We start from the raw sequence: 25,090 nt of genomic DNA, 5'->3' as shown, positions 1-25,090 counted from the left end.
ACTGGTTTGGGTGGTGGCGGCTACTTAAACTAGACATTGCTGTCACTGGAGATAATTTTCCGGGGCCGCCGAGGCCCAGTGTTACTATCGTATGAGTTGCGGAACGTCGTACCGATGACGGCTCACACCCAGCGCTCCCAACTTTTTAATCTCGGTGGTAGGAGTTTTAATCCGATACCCTTAAGACTGACTAAAACCTGAGCAATATTTAGTCACGGTTTCGGTAGTATCGTCGCAACCATTGTTACTATGTCAAACTTTAAGTTAGCGTTGGCAGATTAATGACACAACACTCTCGGAACAAACACGGTGATGTTTTTCCGGTGCAAAATGTCAATAGACAAAGAGATGCACACAATGGGAAACTTTATTCGGTGGCGGTGAAGAACCCTTGCCAACGTGATTGGGAAAACAGGACGTTTTCGTGCCCTGGGCCCACACTCGCTTTGTGGATAGATTATTCTTATGAGTATAACGTGGTTTTGAGATAGTCTGCTAACAGCTCTGTGAGTACTTCATGTGTCACCAAAACCTTATCTGATCAACTCCAATCCGTTAAGAGAGGTGTTAGCGATTTTAATAGATCTTAAGTAATCGCACCATAAGACCCATACTGCGATTTCCAGAGCTTATCCTAGTTTCATAGTCAAGGGATGTGTACACATCCAAAAAAAATACTTCTGATATAGTAAGTTCTAATGCTTGCCGTTAATCGAAATGATACTTCCTTTCTCTTTAATCATTACCTCTACTCGATGGTGGTGCGCTGCGATCATCTCATCGCTATCGCGCACTCCGTACTAACCCCCATCGCAAGATATGGCTCCCGTGCAAACGCTTATCCTCGATGCTGGGCCCCTCATCACCCAGCCGGCACTGGTGTTGATGAAGCTCGGCGACGAGATCTACACCACCCCGGGTGTCCGCGGTGAATTGCGTGACGAACAAGTCCAGCGCCAACTTATCATCTGGGGCGATCGGCTCAAAGTGCGCCAGCCCAAGCCGGAGTCGATCCACCGGGTGACGGCGTTCGCCAAGCAGACGGGTGACTCCACCGTGCTTTCCCTTAACGATATCCACATCATCGCCTTAGCCTACGAGCTCGATGTGGAGGCTCACGGCGGCGACGATTCTCATATACGATCGCACCCTACCGAACCTAAAGCAGGGCACATCATTCAACAAACTCCGCCACAACAAGAACAACAACAAGAACAAGCACAACTGACGGAAACTACTACTGAGCGTCAACTGGAACCAGTGGCCGAAGCTTCTACTGCTGGTGAACCGGCAACAGAAGAACCCATTGAAGATGACGATGGTTTCCAAGTGGTGACCAAAAAGACTCGCAATCGCCGTCATCATCGTAAACACCAGCCTCAACCTGAGCCTCAGCCTGAGCCTGAGCCTGAGCCTGTTGTTGAAGAAATCCAGGCTGACGAAGTTCTCGAACACGTGGAACACCAAGATGACGCTGGAGAAGTCGACTTTGATGACGACGAAGGGTGGATCACTCCGGACAATATCAACCAGGAAATGCTTAAAGACGCCGCTGACGTCGTCGAGGATGCCGCCCCGGCCGAGCCGTTGAAGTGTGCGTTGGCCACGGGTGACTTTGCCTGTCAAAACGTCGCCATCCAAATGGGGCTCACCCTCATGAACTACTCGACGGGGAAACAGATCCACCGCGTGAAAAACTTCATGTACCGCTGCCACGCCTGTTTCAAGTTGACTCCAATCCCTAAGGACGGCACCCCCAAGCACTTTTGCCCCAAATGTGGTGGTGCCACTTTAATGAGATGTACCGTACTGGTGGACCTGGAGACGGGTAAAATCACCCCTCACTTGAAGCGGAACTTCGTCTACATCCGCCGTGGCGAACGCTACTCGATGCCGTCGCCGCTCCTGAAGATGTCGCAAAAGAAGGCCGGGCAACGGGGGTTCCAACACAACGAGGCCTCGAGACACCGCGCCGAGGGCGAACCGCTTTTGTTGCGTGAAGACCAGAAGGAGTACCAACAGGCACTCAAACACAACGAGTGGGAACGCCGACAACAGGAGAAAGCGATGCAACAGTGGGTTGGCGGGGGCAGCGCCGACAACTACATCTCGCCGTTTGCCCTGACCCATACCCGTAACCAAGGGGTGCGTGTGGGCCGGGGGCGCCACCTGAACGCGAAGAAGAGAAAGTAAATAATGGGGCCGTATAGAGATCTGTTTTTGCATTAAACATTAAACACACGACACGTAATTTTAACGACGCGTAGAGGTGAAGGCGGCGGGTATACGGCACCCTATAGTTGACTCGGGGTTTTTTTGAGGTATTAAAATGGTGTGTCACGTGACAAAAGCGAGACAAAAACAGACGCTGGCACCTCCGGAAAAAAAATTTATTTAGGTGACCTCGTAAACTCAAACGTGTAGATCTCCTAACCGGCTCATAACGTGCTGCTTCCCCTAACGGTAGTTTAGCTATACTCTCTCCCTCTTCCTCCAACGGCCTAGTAAATTTGCCAACCTGGATCAAACGCGGCAAGTCCCACTCTAACCGGTGGTGCGGCGTTGTCTCCACAAAACCGCTCACCAGTCAAGGGCGAGCAACACATACCCGTCAGCGGCTCCACTTCACAAAAGTTGCTTTGCGCACACCACTACTCTCGCGCAAAAAGACCCACCCGACGTCAAGTCGTTTTGCGGCTCGGTGGTGACTGGTCCGAAGGCAACCACGCTCGCCAGCCTCGCCCGAGGACCCTTGCCTCTGCACGGTGGCGCTCGATCATGGCTATCCGGCTACGCACCTTCGGCCCGTAGAATATGCCGACGGTCCTTCCGTGGCGTTTGGCTCACCCACCCCGGCTCCATTTGTCACATTTTATGGCTGCGGTTGTGTGCAGTACGCATGTTATCACGCCCTAAAACACCGGCCTCTGTCCAACCGCCAGTGCAGCACTAGGTCTCTTGCCCCCCTCATTGGAAAAGTCGTGAATGACGCTCTCTCTGTGGCAAGCTCCCGTGGCTCGTTTTGTCGACGACGCCCTCGCCACCAATGGCGCCAGCGTCGCCATCGCCCTCCGCCAGTACGTGGTGGCCCATTACCTTATTCACGGATGGTGGGGCTACGCCAACTTGTTGAGGGACATCGTGTTGTTGCTGATGGCTTCTCGATTATTCCAAACCGTGTGGACTTATGTTTACGGTTACGGCCCCGTGGGCTCGGCTAAGATGGCCTACAACTACCTGTCCCGCCGCTTCTTCGCCTGGGTGCTTTCGTTGCCCCCGATCAAGTCTAAGGTCGACAAACAGGTGTCGGAAGCGATGACTAAAGTCGAGGCCGGCTTGATCAAAAACGACGATTCGTTATTACAATTGCATAAGCTCCCCACCGAGGGGTTGCCGGTGAACGACATCGACGCCGAATTGGACAAGTTGGCCAACCTTGAACACACCGACTACCTCAACGGCCGCGTGCTGGGGGCCGTCTACCATGGCGGCGACGAGTTGCTTGCGCTCCAGACGCGTGCCTACGAAAAGTACTCGGTGGCTAACCAATTGCACCCCGACGTGTTCCCCGGTGTACGGAAGATGGAGGCGGAAGTGGTGCTGATGGTGTTGCGGGCGTTTAATGCCCCTGAAACCGGGGTCGGGTGTACCACTCTGGGGGGTACCGAGCTGCTTTTGCTCGCGGGTCTTGCCGCTAGAGAATACGGTAAGCGCTATAAGGGTATTACTCGTCCCGAGATCATCGCCCCGGTTACCATCCACGCCGGTATTGAAAAGGCGTGCTACTACTTTGGTATGACCCTTCACAAAGTCGACTTAAACCCCAAGACTTACCAAGTTGATGTCGCCCAAGTGAAGCGGTTGATCAACGGTAACACCGTGCTTTTGTGTGGTCTGACGCCTAACTACCCTCACGGGGTCATGGACGACATCGAAGCCCTCGGCGAACTCGCCACCAAATACAACATCCCCCTCCACGTCGACGCCTGTCTCGGGTCATTCATTGTCAGTTTCTTAAGCAAGCTGAAGGTCCACGGCGACAAGAAGCTCCCCATCACCGACTTCAGAGTCCCCGGTGTTACTCTGATCTCGTGTGACACTCACAAGTACGGGTTTGCCCCGAAGGGGTCGCTGATCATCATGTACCGCCTGCACAAGATGCGTGAATGTCAATACTACGTGCTGACCGACTGGACAGGTGGGTTGTATGGCTCGCCTACGTTGGCAGGGCTGCGTCCGGGGGCGTTGATGGTCGGGTGCTGGGCAACGATGCTCCACATGGGTGAAGATGGCTACACTAAGCTTTGCTACGAAATCGTGCTGACGGCAATGAAGTTCCGCACCGCCATTGAAACTCACCCGACTCTCCTGAAATACTTGGAGGTGATTGGTAACCCTCTTGGTCTGGTGGTGGCGTTCAAGACTAAAACGGACAATGTGTTCAACATCTACGATCTCTCTGACGATTTGAGCCACAAGGGCTGGCACTACGCCACTCTTCAAAACCCTCCCGCGTTGCACTTTGCCTTCACTCGTCTCACTGTACCTATCATCGATGAGTTGATTCAAGGGGTGGTGGACCTGGTGGAAAAGTTGGCTGCCGCCAGTGACGGCAAGCGGGCGAAGCCTCGGGGTGACACCGGCTCTTTCTATGGGGTGGCCGGCTCTGTGTCGACCACCGGCGTTGCCGACCGCTTAATTGTTGGCTTCTTAGACGCACTTTACAAGCAATGATACCTTGGTGTACATATATATATTTAATTTAGAACACTTGGATTATGCAAAATCCAAATTAATACATGCTTCTACCTATTCAAAACCTAAGGTGGTATATGGTTTTATAATCTATGTGCTTCTATATGCGTGGGGGTTGGTCTATGTAAGTTTGAAATGACGAGTGAGATAGCTGCCCAAAGCTCCACCTATTATGGTACACATTGAAACAGTCCCCGCAATGTCAAGCTTGCGTAATTCCACGGTGGTGAGCATCACTTGAACAACATGCGCCCACCACAACAGCAAATCGTATCGAGCTTGAACCAATAACAGCTTAAGTGATTCCCAAGCACCTGTAACCCCAGGGACTCGATCGGCTGCGTCTTTTTGAGCTTGAACTGCCTGTTCGTTTGCTTCTTTCTCTTTAGCGAGCTGCTTTTGATTGGCCTCGTACTCAGCTTCGACGGAGGGGGTGGTGTCTGCGAAGTGGACAACATCGTTGACAAAGTCCTTCACTTCATTTGCTGCCGAAGTATCAGCAACCTTCAAATTAGCAATTTCCTGGACAATTTTTTCATCGCCGGTTTCCACTGCCGTCATTGTTTGTTTCACTTTGGCTTCAAAGGCATCAACAAGCCGCTTACGCTTCCAGGGCTCAACGAAGAAAGTTGCGATTATGAATAATAACAAGTTAATGCCCATGATCACCCACGTCCCCCACGTCAGAGCTCGTCTAATCTTGTCACTCCAGATCTGTTCTTCGTGGTAACGGGTTAAGATCAGTTGAGTTAACTTCAATTGAATCGCATCCACTTTCAGTTCGGCTTCGTTCAAATTCTCTGCTGCCTCCTTCTCACGTAGTTCATTAGTATGATCATTTCTGTACAAATCGGTGAATCTTTCCAAATCTTTTGACGACCAATTGTGTTTGCGAGTAAGTAATTCATTAATCTCCCGTTGTGATGTCAGTCTGAGCTGAATGGCATCACCATAATCCAGTTTACATTCCTTCACTTGCTGTTTGGCAGCTTTCAAATCATCTTCAAGGTTATCAATCAGTTGTTTAAGCTTTTCAATCACAGAGTAACCAGTGACATCATTCAATGCTCGTGTGGCAGTCAACACAACCAGATGCAATGACTCGACTTGATCGCTAATCTTTTTCGCCCATTGCAGTTTGCGAGCTTCTTGACTGCTAGGTAAGTCCTTAAACTGGCGATGAATCTCTTCATTAATTTGTTGACTGATATTAGGGGGCTCTTTACCCAGTTCGTGGGCCTGTGCTGCTAGTGATGCCGCTTGACCCTTGATGTCATCGCCATCGGTATCTTCTTCAAGTTTGATAGCTTCTTTGTCTTCCTCTTGGGTACTCGCCTCGGGTTCAATCTTTACAGGTTCGATTTGAGGCGCTGATTCAAGATGTTTTATAGTCTCCTCCGTTTGCTCCATCTCCACTTTGGTTCGCTCGAGCTTCTCAGTAAGCCTAAGCCTCTCCACATTCTCCACCAGGTTATCAAGAGGATCAGGTTGTTCGTCACTGAATTTGCGTGGAGTTTGATTGACGGCATCGCCTAAGGTACTCCGGAACCGTACGAAGACATTGGATGGAAACTGGCGTCGTAGGAGTAGCGTTGGCGCTCGTAGAACCCCGACTCTAAACATGGAGGGGTGCAATCCTGTTGAGTGCAATGTTTGGGCCCAATCAAGTGAAGGTCACCGTTATGAGCGCGTGGAAGTGAGGTTTGGCTAATCTGATCAAGCATCAAACAATACCATAACGCCTGCTATAAGGGAGAGGTAACAATAAGACCATCAACAAAATTTGTAGCCTTCGTTTAATAGTTCCAGAAAAATTTCTGACGTTTCCAGTCACGCCAACATAGCGGACTGTATCAATGAAAATGTGTATATTCCTATTGTACAAAAGAAGGCCATTCCATGTAAACTATTACACCTTACTTCAATACTAATTATCACACTCATATCATAAAATCTTCAACAAACTAACAATTGACCTCACACCAAACATCAGGGATGACAGTATATATCACCACATAGCGTGCATACGTAGACAGCTTTCCCACACGAACAAGTCAGGGATTTTACTCCGACTATATCCGAACATTCACATTCAGCGGCTCCACATTCAAACATGGTATGTTTTTAAGAAGAATGATTGCCTTTATATATGCAACCACTTGGGCTAAGACAGTCCGTGTCAATGTGTGACCAAGTCGCTTCCAGAATATAAGATGATTAATCGTCACGAGGTGAACCGATGATTGTTTTAGATTCTGCCGAATCAGAAGAGACATCTCTAGATGAACAAGATAGCCGTTGTAAGGTTGGCATGTTCAATACGACTGCAACCCTACGACCAACAGTCAGGAACGTGGGCGTGACCATGATTTGTAGTCGATTTTTTCGTTTACGAAACTGTGGGAGATATCGGTTGACAACGATCCACCGTCACCCGCAAATCACGATACCAATAAGGTTAATAATGTCGGTACTTTTTTTCGATCCGAAAGCTGGCATTTCGCCGGATAATCTCTTTCGTGATCGAAACCGATGTTCACAAAATGAATATCTTCAAACACGACGATCCATAGAGTTGGATCACTTTGAGCGTGTGGACACGAGCTCAGTTTCGAGTCCTGTCGATCTCTTTTCGCACAAGCGTTCAGAGGTGTCTACAATACAGCTCTCCAGTGCGCGCTCCATTTGCCACTATGTTCTTGACTCGAAGCGAATACGATCGCGGGGTGCTGACGTTCTCTCCCGAAGGGAGATTGTTCCAAGTTGAATACTCGCTCGAAGCTATCAAGCTTGGGTCTACTGCCATTGGTATCTGCACTCTGGAAGGCGTGATTTTAGGGGTGGAAAAGCGGGTGACCTCGCCACTTCTTGAAGCCAACTCCATCGAGAAAATCGTCGAAATTGACCATCACATTGGCTGCGCCATGTCTGGTTTGACCGCTGATGCCCGGTCGATGATTGAACACGCTCGTGTGCTGTCGGTCACCCACAACTTATACTACGACGAAGCGATCGGTGTCGAGCCGTTGACTCAGCTGGTGTGTGACTTGGCATTGCGGTTCGGCGAGGGTGCCTCGGGTGAAAAGCAGCTTATGCTGAGACCATTCGGGGTGGCGTTGTTGATTGCTGGCTACGACAAGGACAAGGGCCCTCAATTGTACCACGCGGAGCCGTCGGGGACTTTCTACCGGTACGACGCCAAGGCGATTGGTTCGGGTTCCGAAGGTGCTCAGACCGAATTGCAAAATGAATATCACAAGTCACTTACGCTAAAGGAAGCCGAACTTTTGACGCTCAAAACTTTGAAGCAGGTGATGGAAGAAAAGTTGGACTGCAAAAACGCTCAATTGGCCTCAGTGACTGCCGATGGTGGGTTCCAAATATACCCTGATGACAAGACTGACGCTATTATCAAGGAGTTGGCTGAGCAGGAAAACGATGAGATGGAAGAATAATGGTATAGATACGAATTCAATGAGAGGTAAACCACGTTTTTAGTAGATATTTACGACCTTCTACCGCATGTTACGCGTAGCAGCTCAATAACTGTTTAAAATCTCGATGTCGATTTGGGTTTGACGCGTCAACGTGCTACGGTAATTATCATAGGCGCTATCATAAGCGTATCAGGCTGGGATCACTTTTAGCAATGAAATAAGACACTCATTTCATTTACATCAAGGTAGCCAACCCCCGTTAGGTCTCCCCCAGATATCATTCTTCCATAACCTTCCGTCGCCGATTGGTCGCAGGGTCACAATTGCTGAGCCGCACTTTTCGCCACCCCTCTCCACCTTCGACCTCACTGCTATGGAAGACCCCGTCAACTTGAATGAGGACGACGTGTATCTCAAATACAAAAAGCTCCAACGGGAGTTGGATCTTTTACAGCTCCAGGAAGAGTACATCAAGGACGAACAGCGACACCTCAAGCGTGAGCTTGTGCGGGCGCAAGAGGAGGTGAAGCGCATCAAGCTGGTGCCGTTGGTCATTGGGCAATTCCTTGAGCCCATCGACGACAAGACAGGGATCGTTTCTAGTACCACAGGGTCGAACTACGTGGTGAGAATCCTCTCAACTTTGGACAGAGAGTTGCTCAAGCCATCGTCGCTGGTGGCCTTGCATCGCCACTCTAACGCGCTTGTCGACATTCTTCCTCCTGAAGCCGACTCGCTGATCTCTATCGTTGGCGATAACGAAAAGCCGGATGTTACCTACGCTGATGTGGGGGGTTTAGACCTGCAAAAGCAAGAGATCAGAGAAGCAGTGGAGTTACCGTTGACTCAAGGTGATTTATATAGCCAGATTGGTATCGACCCACCTCGTGGTGTTCTTCTTTATGGGCCTCCGGGTACCGGTAAGACGATGTTGGTGAAGGCAGTGGCGAACGGCACCACCGCTTCGTTTATCCGGATAAACGGGCTGGAGTTCGTGCAAAAGTATCTCGGTGAAGGTCCCCGGATGGTGAGAGACGTATTCAGACTTGCTCGTGAGCACCTGCCGTCCATCATTTTCATCGATGAAATTGATGCCATTGCCACTAAGCGTTTCGATGCTCAAACCGGGGCCGATCGTGAAGTGCAACGTATCTTGTTGGAATTGTTGAACCAAATGGATGGCTTCGAACAGGATCTGACGGTGAAGGTCATTATGGCCACCAACCGTGCCGACACTCTTGATCCGGCTCTTTTGCGTCCCGGTCGTTTGGACCGTAAGATCGAGTTCCCCTCATTGAAGGATCGTCGGGAACGTCGTCTTATTTTCACCACAATTGCCTCCAAGATGAGTCTTGCTCCTGAAGTTGATTTGGACTCGTTGATTGTGCGTAACGACCCCTTGTCCGGAGCGGTGATTGCCGCCATCATGCAAGAGGCTGGTTTGCGTGCTGTGAGAAAGAATCGGTATATGATTTTGCAACTGGACTTGGAAGAAGCCTACACTGCTCAAGTGAAGACTGGCACTGAGCACGACAAATTTGAGTTCTACAAGTAAACGAAATCAACGTGGATAGCCGCGAACTCTTCCCGCCTGAGGTCAACTCATGTGGGATCATATAAAACAGAATATAATCATGACGAATCTTTACGTAGATTAGATTGGCGCGGCTGTGCGACGAATTTCACATGCGAATCCAAATTAACAAAAATCTGTCGACTTTTCGAAAGTTGCTTGTGATAATCGACTCGCCATCGCCCAAGCTGACACTATTGGCATATTTTTCAAACTCATTATCACATTCACTTGTTTACATGTCAGCTTAGATCCACAGACCAGCTAGGAGTCCACTTGAGCCGCGTCGTGAGCGAAAATTATCCGTGAGATACCGATCAGCCCGTATCATCAAACTTGTGACTTGACGTAGGCGGGTGGCGGAGCCGATTCTTCCCGTTCGTAACGAGGGAGATATTCGTTCAGGGGAGCAGACACTTGCTGTTGATGCTGCCTGCAACGCCGTTGACGTGATGGGAACAGATATGCATCATTGTGGCGCCGACCCTTGCGTCGGACGATGACCACGACGATTGCCAACACCAAAGGTCCCAAAGGCACGATGAACAAACACGAGTAGGGATTGTTGAAGCTGCGCCGTGCAAGCAACTTGAAAGCTACTCTATGGTCTATCTAACAAAGGGATGTCATCTCCGTAGACAATTGGCAGTGTCATATTCACGCTTATCTCATCAAGTCCGATTATGAAAGTCCGATAATTTAGTCCCACGAGAGTAATGGGATGGGCTTGGTGGAAGCAGGAGTGCGGTCATGTGCATTCGGAGACAGGCTTCTTTTCTTGGCTAGTGGGTAACACGTTGTGTTTAGACACTCTGTCAACTACAACTAGATATCTACGGCATTTGGAAGGGCGTTCTGGACCTCATGATAACCACTAGCGTATCAGAAACTATCGGCGATGATTTGATTTTCAGAATCACGGTGTCTCGCTTATACTTAAAAACTTGGGTGTGGGCTCGAGACCAGACATGTGGCTGAATGGGATGTTCGCCTCAGGGTCAGATTACTATGGCGCAATCTATCCCGAGGAGCAATCTGATCGGACTACGTTTTGGCTAAACTGATCAGGCCATCATCTATCTCCCTGATGGCTTCGTCACCATGTTGTGCGTAGGTGAGAGTAACAATGGAGCTGAAAAGGATGTTCGAACGCATTCACTTGTAAGAGGCGGCAGGGGCAAGTTTGATTGTTTTTAGATATGAGGACTGATTTGTCCCCTGTATCTTTAGCGCCGATTGTACAATCTCGTTTTGTGTGGTTGTACAAGGCGTACGCTCGTGTCCGTCCAACGTGCACCCGAATCGGACAGGATATGGTGATATATTGCCAACACGCAATAGTGAAAATATAACCGCCTGATAGATATATATATAGTTAGATACCTCAATTACATTCCTATAAACAAACGGTCATGACTAGGGTGGCTTTAGTTACAGGAGCCTCGCTGATTATTGGGTCGGCTTTGGCTAGAGAGTTGTGCGCTCAAGGATTTGTGGTCTATGCCGGTGACCTCAATCTTAAAGCCATATCCTACCTCAGAAATTTCGGAATCATTCCAATTTTGCTTGATATCACCCACCAGGGCTCAGTGGAGTCAGCCCGAGAAATGATTGAATCAAACAATGGTCAGTTGGACGTTCTCGTCAACAATACCGATCTCGATTATCACGGCGCTGCCACAGACATGAGGGATAAAGACATCATCGCATGTTACAATGCTAACGTCTTTGGCCCAATGAGAGTGGTTCGGGAATTTGCTCCCTTATTGATAAAGGCAGAAGGAACCATCACATTCACCGGGTCAGTGGCGGGGATATTTCCGTTACCGTTTTCATCCACGTATAATTCGCTGAAAGCTGCCATTCATCAATATGCTGCAACGTTGCGGATGGAAATGAAGCCATTCAACGTCAAGGTTCTCAATTTTGTTACGGGATCAAGGAAGTCAGATCACCATGATCAATTTGCAATTCGTCGCAATTCCATTTACAATCGCCCCGATTTGAATGAAGCTTACAATCATCGCGAGGTGTTTTTGAAAAGTCGTATTGACCCTGACGAGTATGCTGCACGAGTTGTACGCGATATCCTTGTTGCTGGCGTTGATAGTTCCTTCGACAACTATCTTGGGGTGAAAACTCCCCGAGTGATCACGTTGCAACACTGGTGTCCTCGGTGGATTGTGGAAAAGATCTTAGTGTCTCAGTTCAAGTTGGGAAAGGCATACCGCCGGATACGTAGTGATTCCCAGCTGACCTGTGAATTTCGGTTTAACGATACTGCATGAATGAATAAATGCTCAAGTAGCTGATTTTGAAAAATTGTGCAATAATCACAAATGTCTCACTCAAGCAAGATGTAATGAAATCTGTACAGCTATGAGACCTACCATAATGCCAGGCGGCTGAGACAACTCGGATCCCTGGCTACTTGCTGGTCTTGGCGAGAGGGGGCGCCGTACGAAAGCGCAAGCACATGAGTTATGAGGCTGTGACATTCAAAAAGTAATGTATCACTAGTGTTTCGGAGGTCCTATTTTCTAGTCTGCGTTCGTAATAAATAGATTAAACTCGGGTTTGCACCCCAACTCTGTAATCCCGGGTAACTCTAGATCTCTTTCCCTCACCTAAATGTCAGTTTCCCATATCATGCCCCTCGCGCCGATTTGGGTTGCCGCGGTGCATGACTTTGACGGGAATCACCGAAAAAATCAGAAATTTGGTTCTTATCGCCCAGGCTGCACAACCAGCGTGCCCCTGTGATTGGTGTTAGCAAGGAAACAGGATCAACGGAAGCCGCCCACACTGCGACTCAATCCGATATAGGTCGTGACTCACTATACGATATGGTGCGTGTTAGTTGTGTGATTTATATCAGCAGGCATCATGTAATTGATATCAGCAGGCATCATGTAATTGCGAAGCGGTAATTCGTCTTGATTACTAGCAAAGAGGGTTTTTGTGAACTCCGAAGAATGGATCTCCGACCGACCCACATAACCCCTTTACGTCATTCACTAGATATCAGCTAATGTGCCATTCAAAAAGATCTACTCTATCGTCCGTTCATTTGAACCTAATCGGACACGTTTACGAAAGCAGCCATGCACAGATTGTGTGCGATTCTATAGTAAGCCCTCGCGGAAAACTTGAGATCTCGACACAAAGAGCGGCTCCTCTAAACTATCCACTACGAAGACGGAACGTCTTGAGCCCATCACGAGGCGGACCTCCTCGTACACCCTTATGTGGAACGATCATCAGAAAAAGAAATAACGGCCGGGTTCAAGCGAAAAGCGGAGCTTAATTTCTCAATTAGAAGCCCTAGCCCGTGACGCGTAATGACCTAGACAAAAATGCTGGGAGCGAAGGGCGGTGCGATGAGCTAGCCTCGGATTCGCCCAAATCTTAAAAGCGATGCAGTCCGAATGAAATACCCCAGAAATACCCGGAGAAGCGGCTAAAGCTTGCAGCTAAATGGAATTCCTACTACGTGTCTCAACTGATAGTATATCGCACCAAATAGAGAATCGACCCGTCCTTACTTGCCGATAGCATTGTCTTGAATTTTGTAGCTCACTATACTCCCCTCCTTACACGTGACACCGCTTTGCCAGGTTCATTTAAGAGTGTGGGGTAGTCCCCTCAACGGTAGCCTCCGACTACAGCAATGATGCGGCAAAACATGCTTGGGTGCATTACCGGGTGCAAGGAAGCAAAAGATTGAGGCTACCGTTAACCAACACTAAGACTACTTCTCCAACATCTGAAACACTGTTGTGACCACAACGTGATAGGCGCAAGGCGATTAGTTGTGTAAAAACTTTTAGTTGAGTAGCGAATACGGCGGGTATCCTGCAGACAGTATAGCTTGGAAATGCGAGATTCCCCAGTTAGTCACAAACTCGATACACCCAAGGGGGCGTGTTAATCGATGGCATCGCGTATGATAGTCACGCAGGGCTGCCAAATCAGCTAACTTCCCCTATCGATTTTGCCAGCCCCTTTGCGCTTCCATCTCAGGATCGCTCCGGACCGAGGTCGCTCCTTGCTTTTCCTCCGTGTATTCATGTACCTTTGGATCATATATTGACCTGCATATAAATTTAAAGAAGATTTTCGGGGTTGGCCGTCTGGGCGTCTGCATTTCGCCAAATGTGGAGAAAGATCACCAAGCAAATAAAAGCATGAGAAATGCCACTCCATTCCTCCATATTCCACACAACCATCCTATCCACACAACATGAAGGTAGTGGAAGTGGTCAAGCACCAAGCTATGCGGTTCGTCAAGAAGTGCACCACCCGGGAAGGGATCTTTGGTGACTATGACTACAAATACTTGTTCGTGCCAGAGGTTCCATTCTTCTCCAAAGAACACAAGACGCAACCGTTCTTCGGAGTTGACGCCGATATGCCCATCTTCCTTGGGTTCATTTTAGGGTTCCAACACGCCCTTTCGATGTTGGCAGGGGTGGTGACTCCCCCCATTCTTATTGCCGGTGTCGCCAACTTGCTGCCGCAAATCACACAGTACCTTGTCCTGGCATCGCTTATCATCTCGGGTTTGTTGTCGATGGTGCAAATTACCAGAGTTAGGTTGTTCAAAGGTTACTATATGGGTACCGGTCTTTTGACTATGGTGGGGACTTCTTTTGCCTCCATCGCTGTTGTCACTAAGGCGTTCCCCATGATGTACGAGCTGGGAGACTGTCCCATTGCTGCCGACGGCACCCAGTTGCCCTGTCCTGATGGGTACGGTAAGATATTAGCCCTGGCTGTCATCTGCTCCCTTCTTGAAATTGCTCTCTCGTTCACTCCCGCTCGGATTCTTCAACTGGTGTTCCCCAACATTGTCACTGGTCCCGTGGTGTTGCTTATCGGTACTCACTTGATTGAAACAGGTATGACCGACTGGCTTGGTGGGTCAGCGTGTCACGGTACTGACACTGTTTGTCACATCGGGGGTCACGACAAGCCCTGGGGTCTGGCTCAATACATCGGGCTTGGTTTCCTTGTGTACGTCACCATCTTGTTGTCTGAACGTTTTGGTTCCCCGATCATGAAGTCGTGTGCAGTTATTATCGGTTTGTTGATTGGATGTATCGTCGCCGCCGCTGCGGACTACTTCGATGGTCTGTCGATTGGTCTTGCTCCTGCTGCCACTTTCGTCTGGGTACACACATTCAAACTCGAGCTTTACGGGCCTGCCATTTTGCCATTCCTCGCAGTGAGACTTGTGCTCATGATGGAAGCCATTGGTGACATCACCGCCACTTCTGATGTGCTGAGGCAGCCCACTGAAGGGTTGTTGTACGAGACCAGAATTCAAGGTGGGCTTCTTGCCGATGGTATTAATGGTATCATCTCGGGTCTCGGTACGGTTACCCCCACCTCGACTTTCGCTCAAAACAACGGTGTCATCTCCGTTACGAAGTGTGCCAATTTGACTGTTGGTTACTGGTGTGCTGGGTTCATGTTGATCATGGGCGTTTTCTCCAAGTTCGCCGCCGCCATTGTCACCATCCCCAAGCCAGTCTTGGGGGGTATGACCTCGTTCTTGTTCTGCTCAGTGGCCATCGCTGGTGTCAAGATTATTTCTACTACTCCCTTCACTAGACGTGACCGTTTCCTTCTTACTGCTTCGGTCCTTCCTGGTATGGGTGCCATCTTGTTGCCCAACTGGTTCGAACATGTGTTCACTTACAAGGGTTCCAACAACGCCCTTAAAGGTTTCTTCAATGCCATTGTGCTTGTGATGCAAACTGGGTTTGCCATCACTGGGTTCATTGGTGTTATTCTTAACCAATTCTTGCCTCAAGTTGGCGACGAAGCTGAAGAAATCGAGGAAGTTGTCCTTGAAACGGTGGGCTCGGCTGGTCAAGATGGTCGCAACCTTTACGCTTCTAAGGAAAACGACAAATTGCAAACCTTCAACCCCAATCACACCCTGGTGGAATACTTGGGCACCCAATCATCGAATGAGCATGAACGGTAATAATGAAGTAATGAAACCGCTAAACGAGTTCCGGATATAATCAATGACATAAACTACACTTTTAATTATCATATGACTAATTGCAAGATTAAATAAAACTGTTGCCTCAGCAATATGCTCTATCTGATTCGATATTCCTAAATTCGTCCCATAATTCTCGTCCTAATCCTCTACCCTGAAACTCAACTAACCAATTCCTAACTAAAACGTTCTCAAAGGATCACGGTCGGTTTGTGACACGATAATTTCGGCTTCTTTACCAAGCTCTTTTTCCAATTGCTTCTTGAATTCAGCAAGGAAAGCTCTTTCGGTGTTGCTATGGTTGCAGACAAGAACCGCCGATCCGTTTTCGGTAAGATACAAGGCTTCATGATGACTCAATTCGCCGGTGTAGTATAAATCCGCTTTGACTTTACTAAGCACACTCCCTCCAGAGCCAGCGCATAAAGCCACGGAGGAGATTTCTTGATACTGATCTTGATTGCGAGCAAACCCAACCTGAACGTGATCAAGCTTGAGACCCTTCTTCACATTATTGATGATGTCGCCAAGCTTGAGAGGCTTAGCGAACTCAACGATGCGACCCATGCCGCAATCGGCGGTGGCTTCGGTAGCTGACGAAGCTTCAATAGGCCGTCTCAGCTTGATCTCACCCCCAAGGGTTTCGACAAGAAAGTCATTCACTCCACCCACCTGGGAGTCCACAGCGGTGTGTGGGCAATACACGGCAATGTTATGGCTAATGAGCTTGAGTAAACTGCGTTGCTGCGGGTCATTTTGGGTAATCAGTTTCAAGCCCTTGAAGATGAAAGGGTGGTAGGCCATGATGAAATTGCAGTTTTGATCAATTGCTTCTTGAGCAACATTCTGGGTAAGGTCAATGGTCAATAACACCCTGACAGGAGCCAGCACGTCGGACACCGTGTCAACAAGGAGACCAGTATTATCCCAGGACAGGTCAGCCAAAGCCTTCGGGTAAAGCTTTTGGACTAAAAGGAGGTTAGCAATTCATCCATTAACCAACAAGAATTGGATTCAAACATACTTGCTTGCACAACTCGATTAATGTTCCGAGACATGGTGACAGTAATTCGTGGGGAAATGCGTGCGATGAGGGGAGTGGAGATATCCCCTAGCAAACAAACTTAGACAACCCCTGCATAGCAAATTTGACCTGTTTGCAATGTGAATATATCGACGGAGCGAAATTGAGTATACTGATACTGGTTTGAAATTTACTTTATTAGGTATGGGTGCGACGTGCAACCACCATAACTACTCTATATAAAAGATCAACAAATGTTCGAAAAGCCAGCTTTTCAATCATTATCAATATAATGACGGTTCAAACTATCAATCCACAGAGCCCATACTTCCCAGGCCAAAACCCCGCCATGGAGATGTTTGTCCCAAAGCCATAAAGAGTACATCAACTTAAGATTGGGCTGAATGATAATATTGAATCTCTGCACTCTCACATAAAGATACGCCACTGCCAACAGCAAGTTGAACTTCACCATGAGCAGGGCTATCACCAACAGTGCCAGACGCAGAACTCCAATCCGACAGTGTACCAAAGTGCGGGGACACGGTCGCGGACGAGGACGTACTTCCGAGCCAAATCCACCTTTATCAAGGCCTAGTTTGGCTTTAACGGCGCTGGGACACCGGAACAAGAATGGTAGAAGCAGGTCGCGTCCATCATCATTGAAGTTGTAAAGGAAGATCACCGATTTAACCAGAGGTGGCGAATTCGGTAATCTGGTGCAATCAACTTCCAATATCCTGATATCCTCATAACGCCATAGCTCAGTATACTGGCCAGAGTCGATCGATGACAGGCACCAGCGAGGACAATCGCCCAAGGATATGATACGTTCAATATTGAGTGCTCCAACGACAGTATACGACGACGCATGGAGCCATGAACCAAGGTATAGTTCATTATCTAATATCGTAGCGGGGAAATTGATGTCAGCTCCTGCTTGAAACCAGTCGTTAGGAGTTGTCATTGAAAAAGCTTCGGAAGGCTTAGCCAAAGAAGTTTGTGATGGAGTTGGAGGCTGTGCAGATTGCACTCCTTTAGCAAGTCCTCTTTCCCGTACTGGATGATTCATGGTTTGAACTTGGGGAAGCTCCCGTGGTAAAGTTGACGGCGCTACTTCAAAGTTTCGTGAAATATCTGGTAGACGTTCCTTGAGCGTAAACAGTTTACTCTTCGAAATTTGATCCAAGTATTTCTCAATGCCTTTCAAAAATGCATAATCAGTCTTGAATAAGTAAAGACGAACACGTCGACGAGTCACAAGTTCAGTAATCGCATTTTCAATCAGCGTCCTCCACATTACTTTCGCCATTGCTACCATGAAAAGCAGCACACCTGTGAAACCATCAAATGAAAAAAGATAAATGGGGGCACCACTATGTAATAATTCGTGCATGATCCGTATGGCGTTAACGAAGGATGGTGCTTGTGCATAGGAATAACTTCCCAGGGGAAATTCCAAGTAATAGTGGGTATTCCGCATTTGTCGATGCCAATCATGAGCCACCATCAAGAGAGTCTCGTACAGCGGGGGCTTTGTCACCAGATCATGACATTCAATGATCAATTTGAAGTTCAGCTTGCAGATGGTGTTAAATTCTTCGGCAGTACCAACAACTAAGTGGTCAAATAAACGAACGGTACCATGGACTGCAAATAAAAGCGCTTGCTCATAAGCTAGGAGTGGACAGAATCGATGCGGACGTGCTGGATTAGGTGGCGACTTAGTTAAAAGGCCAGTCTGTGACCATTTAGAGTCTACTAAAGACTCTCGTAAGAATTTGGGGACAGCCAACCAACTCGACAGATTTAATACACAAATGAAAATCGTACCACAACAAAGAGGCTTCGCAAATTGAGCACACCGATGCAAGTAGCTTATATCCAGCCCGTACAACAATAGCAGCAGTGCTTGGGCCATAAGCGAGAGTTGACTGCCGAAGTTGCGGTTCAGAACCTGAGTCAAACTTGATTGTGGTGGGGCTGTCAATAGATCTTCAATAGGAACAGAGTTAATGAGTCTCCAAGTCCCTTGAAGGTCAGGATTCACGGAGCATTCAACGGTGATGAGGTTGCATGTAAGTGGCGGTAACACTCGACAATTGGAGTCGCTTGCGAAAAACTGGCGCTGATGAGCCAGGTAAAGATGATGGAGCCACGGGAAGAAGGTAGCTTCCACACGAAATGGATTATCATCGTCCCGTTTCTGATCGTAGTACCATTGAAGTAGCCGAACAAGATCTTCCGTCAGCTTGAGCACGATGACACGATCCTCTGACAAAATAGACCCGCTTGGTGTCACCGAGATTGGGGGAGCAAGGAAGTCAGTCAGGGATTTTGGGCTCCTGAGGGCAGTCGAAGGCTGGCTTGGTGAGTCCACCATCGACAGTGGTGGCCCAATCAGACATGTACTCATGGCGTCTAGAATGAGGGGAACGGTGCAATATAAGCCCCGACCAAATTCTCAATTGGGAGCACGAGCACGCCAGATGCGTCAGGGGAAGACTTGGTTTACATTCTGCACTGACACGATACCGTGTCCAGACGACTTTGCGGGGTAGAAGGGAGACAATCGAAAGACGCGAAAGAGAAAATCTACATCTATAACTGCACGAACGTCGATAATCATCGTAGTACTGTTCATTAAAATTACGAACAAAGCGTGTGCCCTCGGGTTGGAGAACTGGGGTACTTGTTTTCTGATTAAGCAGGGGTACAGTGGTACATGCACGACTTCTCCTAATGGCTTCCAAGGGCTCGATATACTCAATCGCGTCGGCTGTGTCGATTGTGTGCACAGCAACTACAATACGCGAATACTTGAAGTTATTCGGTTTGCAATTTGTACCCCATAAATGTACGTTTTCCTCGAGTTTCGATCTTGATGAAAACGAATCTAGTTTACGGATATTTGCACAGACGCCGTCAATTAAACTTCATAAGGCGCTTGAGTACGGCACCGCCACAACAAGATGATGGAGGAATATCGGACAAATATCGGACTCAATGACGTAACTAAGATCAACGAGACACAAATGGCGTATTGTCCCTCTTTTCTGAATGCAAGGGTCCTGAGGGTGATTAAAGCTGAATATTCGTAGTTATGTGAAACGTATATATTAAAATCTACACTGGTTAGCTTTGTGGCTTTAATTTTCGAGGGAACAGGCAGGTATCATATAGCAACATTATCGTTACCAATCGGGGAAACAAAATTGGCGGAACGAGCAACCTTATATGACTTGTATTTTCACATCGAGTCACTGACTTGAAGTCAATCCAACCAACTCATTTGGATCCTCTGGATACTGAAACGTTGAAATACACATTGACGTTCATTCAACTCTGGGACGGCAAATAACAAGAAAATCGTCACCTACCAAGCTAAAATGCTATAAAAGAACTATACGACTACTGAATTAGCCATGTAAATTTTGGGATTACGTATTTCATAGACTTTGCCCTGAAACGAGAACCACGTAGGTTGCGCTAGTGGAAGCTTCCCCCAATGTTTGCGCTCACTAGTGAGCACTAAAATTTTGAGCCCTGATTAATGATAACCCTCATCTTCCCTCTATCACAACGCGACGCGAATACCTCATCGCTATGGACCTCCACCGACGTGCCGAAGAGGACTTGGAAAACTATCTTGCCGAGCAGCAGCGTGATGAGTTGGCACAACAGAAAGAACAGGACGAGGCGCTTCTGAAACGCCCTCGGCTCGACGACGAGCTCCGCTTCATGGCCCATCATCTTGAGCGGCTGACGGAGCTGGCCACCGCCAAGGAAGCCGATAAAGAGGTTGGTGTGGTTGACCCTGCCATCCTGGGAGTTCAGTTGGACGCCAACACTGCTCAAGCTGGCACGGTGGCGTCAGTTGTTGCGCCTTCCGCTGATGCGCTGGTTGCGGCGCCAACGCAATGGCACGGCATTGAAGTACCAGCTAACCTGGAGTTATTCAATACAAACGAAGCCGTTGCTGCGTATAAGGAGCTCAGTTCGCAACTACCACCCCTTGCAGCTTTATCACAGGCTCATTTGGCTGCCCTTCCTCTTCCAATCGTCGCTGCTGACTACTTGCCACCTCGGATTCAATTACTTATCAACACCTTACCCACTCTTGATAATTTGGCCACCCAGTTACTTCGAATTGTTGCTGTGGGGCCTTACCAGAAAATCATCGATCTCGCTCTGAGTCCTGATACTCCAGGTGGGGCTACTTTTCGAGACTTGGCACTGTTATTTGAGTTCACCAAACGATTATACCTGGAAGACGATCCGTTCTTGACTGTGGAACATTTAGCTCCTGGGATGTGGAAGGAAGGGGAGAAAACTCCTCTGATGTTTCGTAATCGAGAACAACTGATCGAGCTGACGTTGCGTAAAGTAAACCTAGCCACATTCCTTATGGCCACTTTGGGTACGTTGGAAGTGGGTTTCTTCTACTTGAACGAACTGTTCCTCGATGTGTTTTGTCCCAACAACAATTTGGACCCGTCCAATGCGCTCAGTAATATGGGCAACCTGCTGACATTGCAGCTGGGGGTTAACACCGCAATCGGTGATAGAGTCGGTAAATTGCTTAAGCCGACGGCAAATTTATACTTGGATCTCAAAACCCAAGCATACATTTCGGCAATTGAAGCTGGCGAACGACTGCTGGAAGAAATTCTCAAGGATATCTTACCTGACGACATGAAAGAAATTTTGATCGGACGTCGGGGTGTCAAAAACTTGAATCCTACTGAAATCGATTTTATTGAAAGGTGTTCGCAACGGAAGCAGGTTCTTTTGGGCTGGCCTGAAGGCGAGGATTTGAGTCATGAGTATGAGTGGTTTACGTTCTTGCGTGACTTGTTTGATTACGTACTGAAGAACATGGGGTTCATCATCTGGGGTAAGCGCGGGCGCCAACTGAGAGGATACCTGTATACTCCCACTGTGCTGCTGGATTCAAACGCAGTGCACGTGGCGATGCCAGCTCATTTGCAACAAGCACCGTATACGGCTCTGCCTGGACCGCAGGCTCCTGACCGTGACATTGATCGAGTGGAACTCAACAAGATTACACATGAATTGCTTCCTCTGGAAATTCAAGAACAACAAATCCATTTACGACTCAATCTGCTGGGACCAATCCGCAATAGTCAAAGACGACCATGGACCAGAGAGGAAGAAAAAGCATTACGACATGCTCTTGAACTCAAGGGTCCGGCGTGGGCAACGATTCTCGAGTTGTTTGGCGCTGGTGGTAAGATTTCGGAGGCACTCAAAAATAGAACTCAAGTGCAATTGAAAGATAAGGCCCGTAATTGGAAGATCTTTTTCCTCAGGCTGGGACTTCCTGTTCCTGGTTATCTTCAAAATGTGACGGGTGAGTGGGACCGCGACGCAGCAAGATCCAAACCTGCTCGCCGGAAGCAACTGAAAAAGACTGCTGCCGCTCCCGTTCCAAAGCCATGAGCGGGATACTTGCAGACATCATATTTACAAGTGTCCTGACATTTTGGAGCATCATTGCATACGACGCCATTTCATATCACTTAGTGCTGACTTTGCCGGCGAATACCAATGTACCCTGACAGATCCGTTTCCATCGTATATCGTCGTCGAATCGTGAAAGTTTTATAAAGTATCGTAGAATTATAAAGTATCGTAGAATTATAAAGTGTATTATTAACAAATAGATATATGGTTGGATGTATCAATTGACTGTGACATGAAACGCCTAGGAATGAATCTGTCAAGGTATGCAATTCTTACACATACGGCAATCAAATCGAGTATTGAGACGTATTTATAAGAGTTTCCATGATCACCACGACCATTGCTACGAAATCAGTTCGTCTTTATCGTTGCCGCACTCTCGCGCGCTATCGCCTCCAACTCACACTTCCGTTATGGATACGTTCAAAAGCATTGCCGGGACACCCGACAGTGATGATGCCGATGTTCAGAGGCTCATTGAGTTCTATGATAACGACATAAACAATGCGTTGGCTCACTACTTTGAACAGGGGTTCGAAGGAATCAGTCTGGGGGCACAAATGCATGACACGCTGGGGCTCCATCACCGTCCGGCACCCGAGCCCCCGACCCACATCCCTTCCAGAGATTTCAGACAAGAGGCAGTTAACTTGCACCAGCAGATGTTCCAGGATGGGCTAATCCGTCTTCCTAAGGCTCCTTCCGTGAGTAATAATTGGCAGCTCGATCTCGGCATCCACCGCCTGAAACGAGACCTGGAAAAGTATGATCCCGTCAAAAATAGCACCAGCCCCTGGTGGGTTTTGCTTCTCATTATACCCCGGCTGTTAATGCTGCTCGTGATGTGGATATGGCAACTTGTCGCTCCCAAAAACCCACCAAACCGTTTGCCTAAGCTGTTTGACTTCGAAGGATATATTGAGTCGTACGATCCCGAACTACCAGAGGAATTGGAAATAGTTACCTCCGACTTTGACGCCATTTACAAACAATGTCAGCTGCGCTACCAATGGCTCATTATCGTACTCGTTAATGACGAAACCGCCGAATTTGGTCAAAAGTTAGTGGCTCTGGAGTGGTTCAAAGATTATTACGGCACACAAGGCACGTACGCCCCGGCTAAAGTGTATTTTAGTAATGTTTCGTGTCAACCAGAAGCCCATGCTGTGGGTACTGCGTATGGCTGTCGTCGACTTCCATTCATCGCCGCTGCTGCCAATGTGCTGGCCTCACCAGCGGTCATGCCCTCGATGCTGGTTGTCTACAAGCTGAATATTAATCAGGCTTTGTTGGGTGACGAAGCGCATTCAACAATAGGTCGAATTGGACGCAATCTTAGTAAAATTGGAGACACATACAACGCACAACTTGTGAGTCTGCGATACGATTTACAAGAGATTGAATATGCAAGAGTGTTGAAGGAGCAGCAAGATCAAGCTTACGCCGATTCATTGGCTCAAGATCGTGAAAAGAAGGCAGCTAAGCAGGCTGCGGCTGAACAAGCTCAAAAGGCCGAGAAGCTCAAACGTCAACGCCGCCAATTTATGAAAGGTTTGACGCTGTGGCGAGAACTGGTGGAAGGGAAGGTATCTATGGCTATCAGACTTCCTCTGGGCCAGAGACAGATAGTGAAGTTAGCTCCCGATGTCACAGTGCAAGAGTTATATTTGTACATTGAATCGTTGTTATGGGATCTTCGTGAAGCTGAGGAGGCCGAGGAAGAACACAGCGATGTTGACCCGCTTTCATTTTCCGAATATTTCGAGGAGTTTCCATTCACGTTCGAAGTTGTACAGCCATTTCCGAAACAAGTGGTGGCCATCCTGTCAAAGGCAATTAAAGATGAGCCTGTGCTCAAGAGTGGCGCTAACTTGTTAGTAGAATATCTTGCATTGAGTGATGATGAAAACGACACGAATGAATAAACATAGTCTCTGGAGTCTAGATTGTTGAACATAAAGTTAAGCATGTAATGAATAAAGCATTGCTCGCAACGGACAACAACCGAATTTGTGGAGGATCGCTTGCGCCGATGAAGGCTAAAGCGGGGCGTACGTAAGGGTGCCGAGAATTTTGTCGCACCCGGTAAATGACAAGAATGATGCCGATGGTGCAGGTTAATTTGCTTTAAAATTACGGATGGAGCGTAATGACGCTGGAAGACAACGAGATGGCTAGTTTTTCTATTTTGACAGTGCACGATAGATGCACTCCTACAACCTTAATGTTAGCTAACTCCGGAGGACACCTCATTTGGCCACATTGGGAAACCTCCGAAATGGGACAATCTTAGGACTAAGGTTGCATTAAAATTCGAGAATAACTAGGCGCGCCCCTAAACTCACAAATTGGTGCTATGTCATTGATGGGCTGGAAAAAATTCTGTTGATAGATATGTTAAGGACATAAGGTTGTTTACATTGCAGCTTTTTGACAATGTGGACAGCTTGTAGAGATATGTGGACTTCAACGTATGCCGACCCATCCTGCATTTGCCGAAGGGGTGAGGGCCGGTTCTCACAGCTTAGACACAGACAATGTCAAATTTGCTCTGTAACAATTGAGGAGGACACAGTATGGAGGAAAACGTTCTCAAGAAATCGGGATTGATTACTTTTCCTTGTTGCCAGCAATCGGTCTAGACCCAGGCTAGATATAGCATCGAATATTTGTGTGAGGGGTGGCAATACGCCCGACATACCTGAAATCCCTGCTTATTGAAATGCATGAATACATTTATCATGTAGGGGATATATACTATGTGCCCTGCATGAACTGGAACCGCAGATTCGCTTGAA

General features: G+C 48.0%; 10 protein-coding genes across 10 annotated transcripts; 8 read left to right on the top strand and 2 right to left on the bottom strand. All coding sequences in view use genetic code 12, as the record gives it.

Annotated features, from left to right (window-relative positions):
• Positions 1–819: 819 nt before the first annotated feature.
• HBR3 (rRNA-binding endoribonuclease) lies at positions 820–2,193 on the top strand (the record flags this gene model as incomplete). Its single annotated transcript, XM_034154665.1, has 1 exon — positions 820–2,193. The coding sequence occupies one exon, from the start codon at positions 820–822 to the stop codon at positions 2,191–2,193; it is 1,374 nt and encodes a 457-aa protein (XP_034013188.1).
• Positions 2,194–2,985: 792 nt separating this feature from the next.
• On the top strand, positions 2,986–4,734 carry DIURU_002054 (sphinganine-1-phosphate aldolase; the record flags this gene model as incomplete). The annotated part of the gene is made up of 1 exon (XM_034154664.1): positions 2,986–4,734. The coding sequence occupies one exon, from the start codon at positions 2,986–2,988 to the stop codon at positions 4,732–4,734; it is 1,749 nt and encodes a 582-aa protein (XP_034013187.1).
• Positions 4,735–4,875: 141 nt separating this feature from the next.
• Positions 4,876–6,378, bottom strand: SHE9 (She9p; the record flags this gene model as incomplete). The annotated part of the gene is made up of 1 exon (XM_034154663.1): positions 4,876–6,378. The coding sequence occupies one exon, from the start codon at positions 6,376–6,378 to the stop codon at positions 4,876–4,878; it is 1,503 nt and encodes a 500-aa protein (XP_034013186.1).
• Positions 6,379–7,448: 1,070 nt separating this feature from the next.
• Positions 7,449–8,210, top strand: PUP2 (proteasome core particle subunit alpha 5; the record flags this gene model as incomplete). Its single annotated transcript, XM_034154662.1, has 1 exon — positions 7,449–8,210. The coding sequence occupies one exon, from the start codon at positions 7,449–7,451 to the stop codon at positions 8,208–8,210; it is 762 nt and encodes a 253-aa protein (XP_034013185.1).
• A 355-nt stretch (positions 8,211–8,565) lies between these two features.
• PR26 (proteasome regulatory particle base subunit) lies at positions 8,566–9,747 on the top strand (the record flags this gene model as incomplete). The annotated part of the gene is made up of 1 exon (XM_034154661.1): positions 8,566–9,747. One exon carries the CDS (start codon positions 8,566–8,568, stop codon positions 9,745–9,747), a length of 1,182 nt encoding a protein of 393 aa, XP_034013184.1.
• Positions 9,748–11,177: 1,430 nt separating this feature from the next.
• On the top strand, positions 11,178–12,053 carry DIURU_002050 (uncharacterized protein; the record flags this gene model as incomplete). Its single annotated transcript, XM_034154660.1, has 1 exon — positions 11,178–12,053. The coding sequence occupies one exon, from the start codon at positions 11,178–11,180 to the stop codon at positions 12,051–12,053; it is 876 nt and encodes a 291-aa protein (XP_034013183.1).
• Positions 12,054–14,008: 1,955 nt separating this feature from the next.
• DIURU_002049 (nucleobase:cation symporter-2 family protein) lies at positions 14,009–15,760 on the top strand (the record flags this gene model as incomplete). Its single annotated transcript, XM_034154658.1, has 1 exon — positions 14,009–15,760. The coding sequence occupies one exon, from the start codon at positions 14,009–14,011 to the stop codon at positions 15,758–15,760; it is 1,752 nt and encodes a 583-aa protein (XP_034013182.1).
• A 201-nt stretch (positions 15,761–15,961) lies between these two features.
• On the bottom strand, positions 15,962–19,188 carry DIURU_002048 (uncharacterized protein; the record flags this gene model as incomplete). The annotated part of the gene is made up of 2 exons (XM_034154657.1): positions 15,962–16,729; positions 17,134–19,188. The coding sequence occupies 2 exons, from the start codon at positions 19,186–19,188 to the stop codon at positions 15,962–15,964; spliced, it is 2,823 nt and encodes a 940-aa protein (XP_034013181.1).
• A 1,223-nt stretch (positions 19,189–20,411) lies between these two features.
• Positions 20,412–22,268, top strand: TBF1 (Tbf1p; the record flags this gene model as incomplete). The annotated part of the gene is made up of 1 exon (XM_034154656.1): positions 20,412–22,268. The coding sequence occupies one exon, from the start codon at positions 20,412–20,414 to the stop codon at positions 22,266–22,268; it is 1,857 nt and encodes a 618-aa protein (XP_034013180.1).
• Positions 22,269–22,705: 437 nt separating this feature from the next.
• DIURU_002046 (uncharacterized protein) lies at positions 22,706–24,217 on the top strand (the record flags this gene model as incomplete). The annotated part of the gene is made up of 1 exon (XM_034154655.1): positions 22,706–24,217. One exon carries the CDS (start codon positions 22,706–22,708, stop codon positions 24,215–24,217), a length of 1,512 nt encoding a protein of 503 aa, XP_034013179.1.
• Between the last annotated feature and the right edge of the window lie 873 nt (positions 24,218–25,090).

This window comes from Diutina rugosa, assembly GCF_008704595.1.
Source record: "Diutina rugosa strain CBS 613 chromosome Unknown scaffold8_size298685, whole genome shotgun sequence".
Classification (NCBI taxonomy): Eukaryota; Fungi; Ascomycota; class Pichiomycetes; order Serinales; family Debaryomycetaceae; genus Diutina; species Diutina rugosa.
Note: the sequence above shows the minus strand (reverse complement) of the source record. Positions and strands in the feature narration are given on the sequence as shown.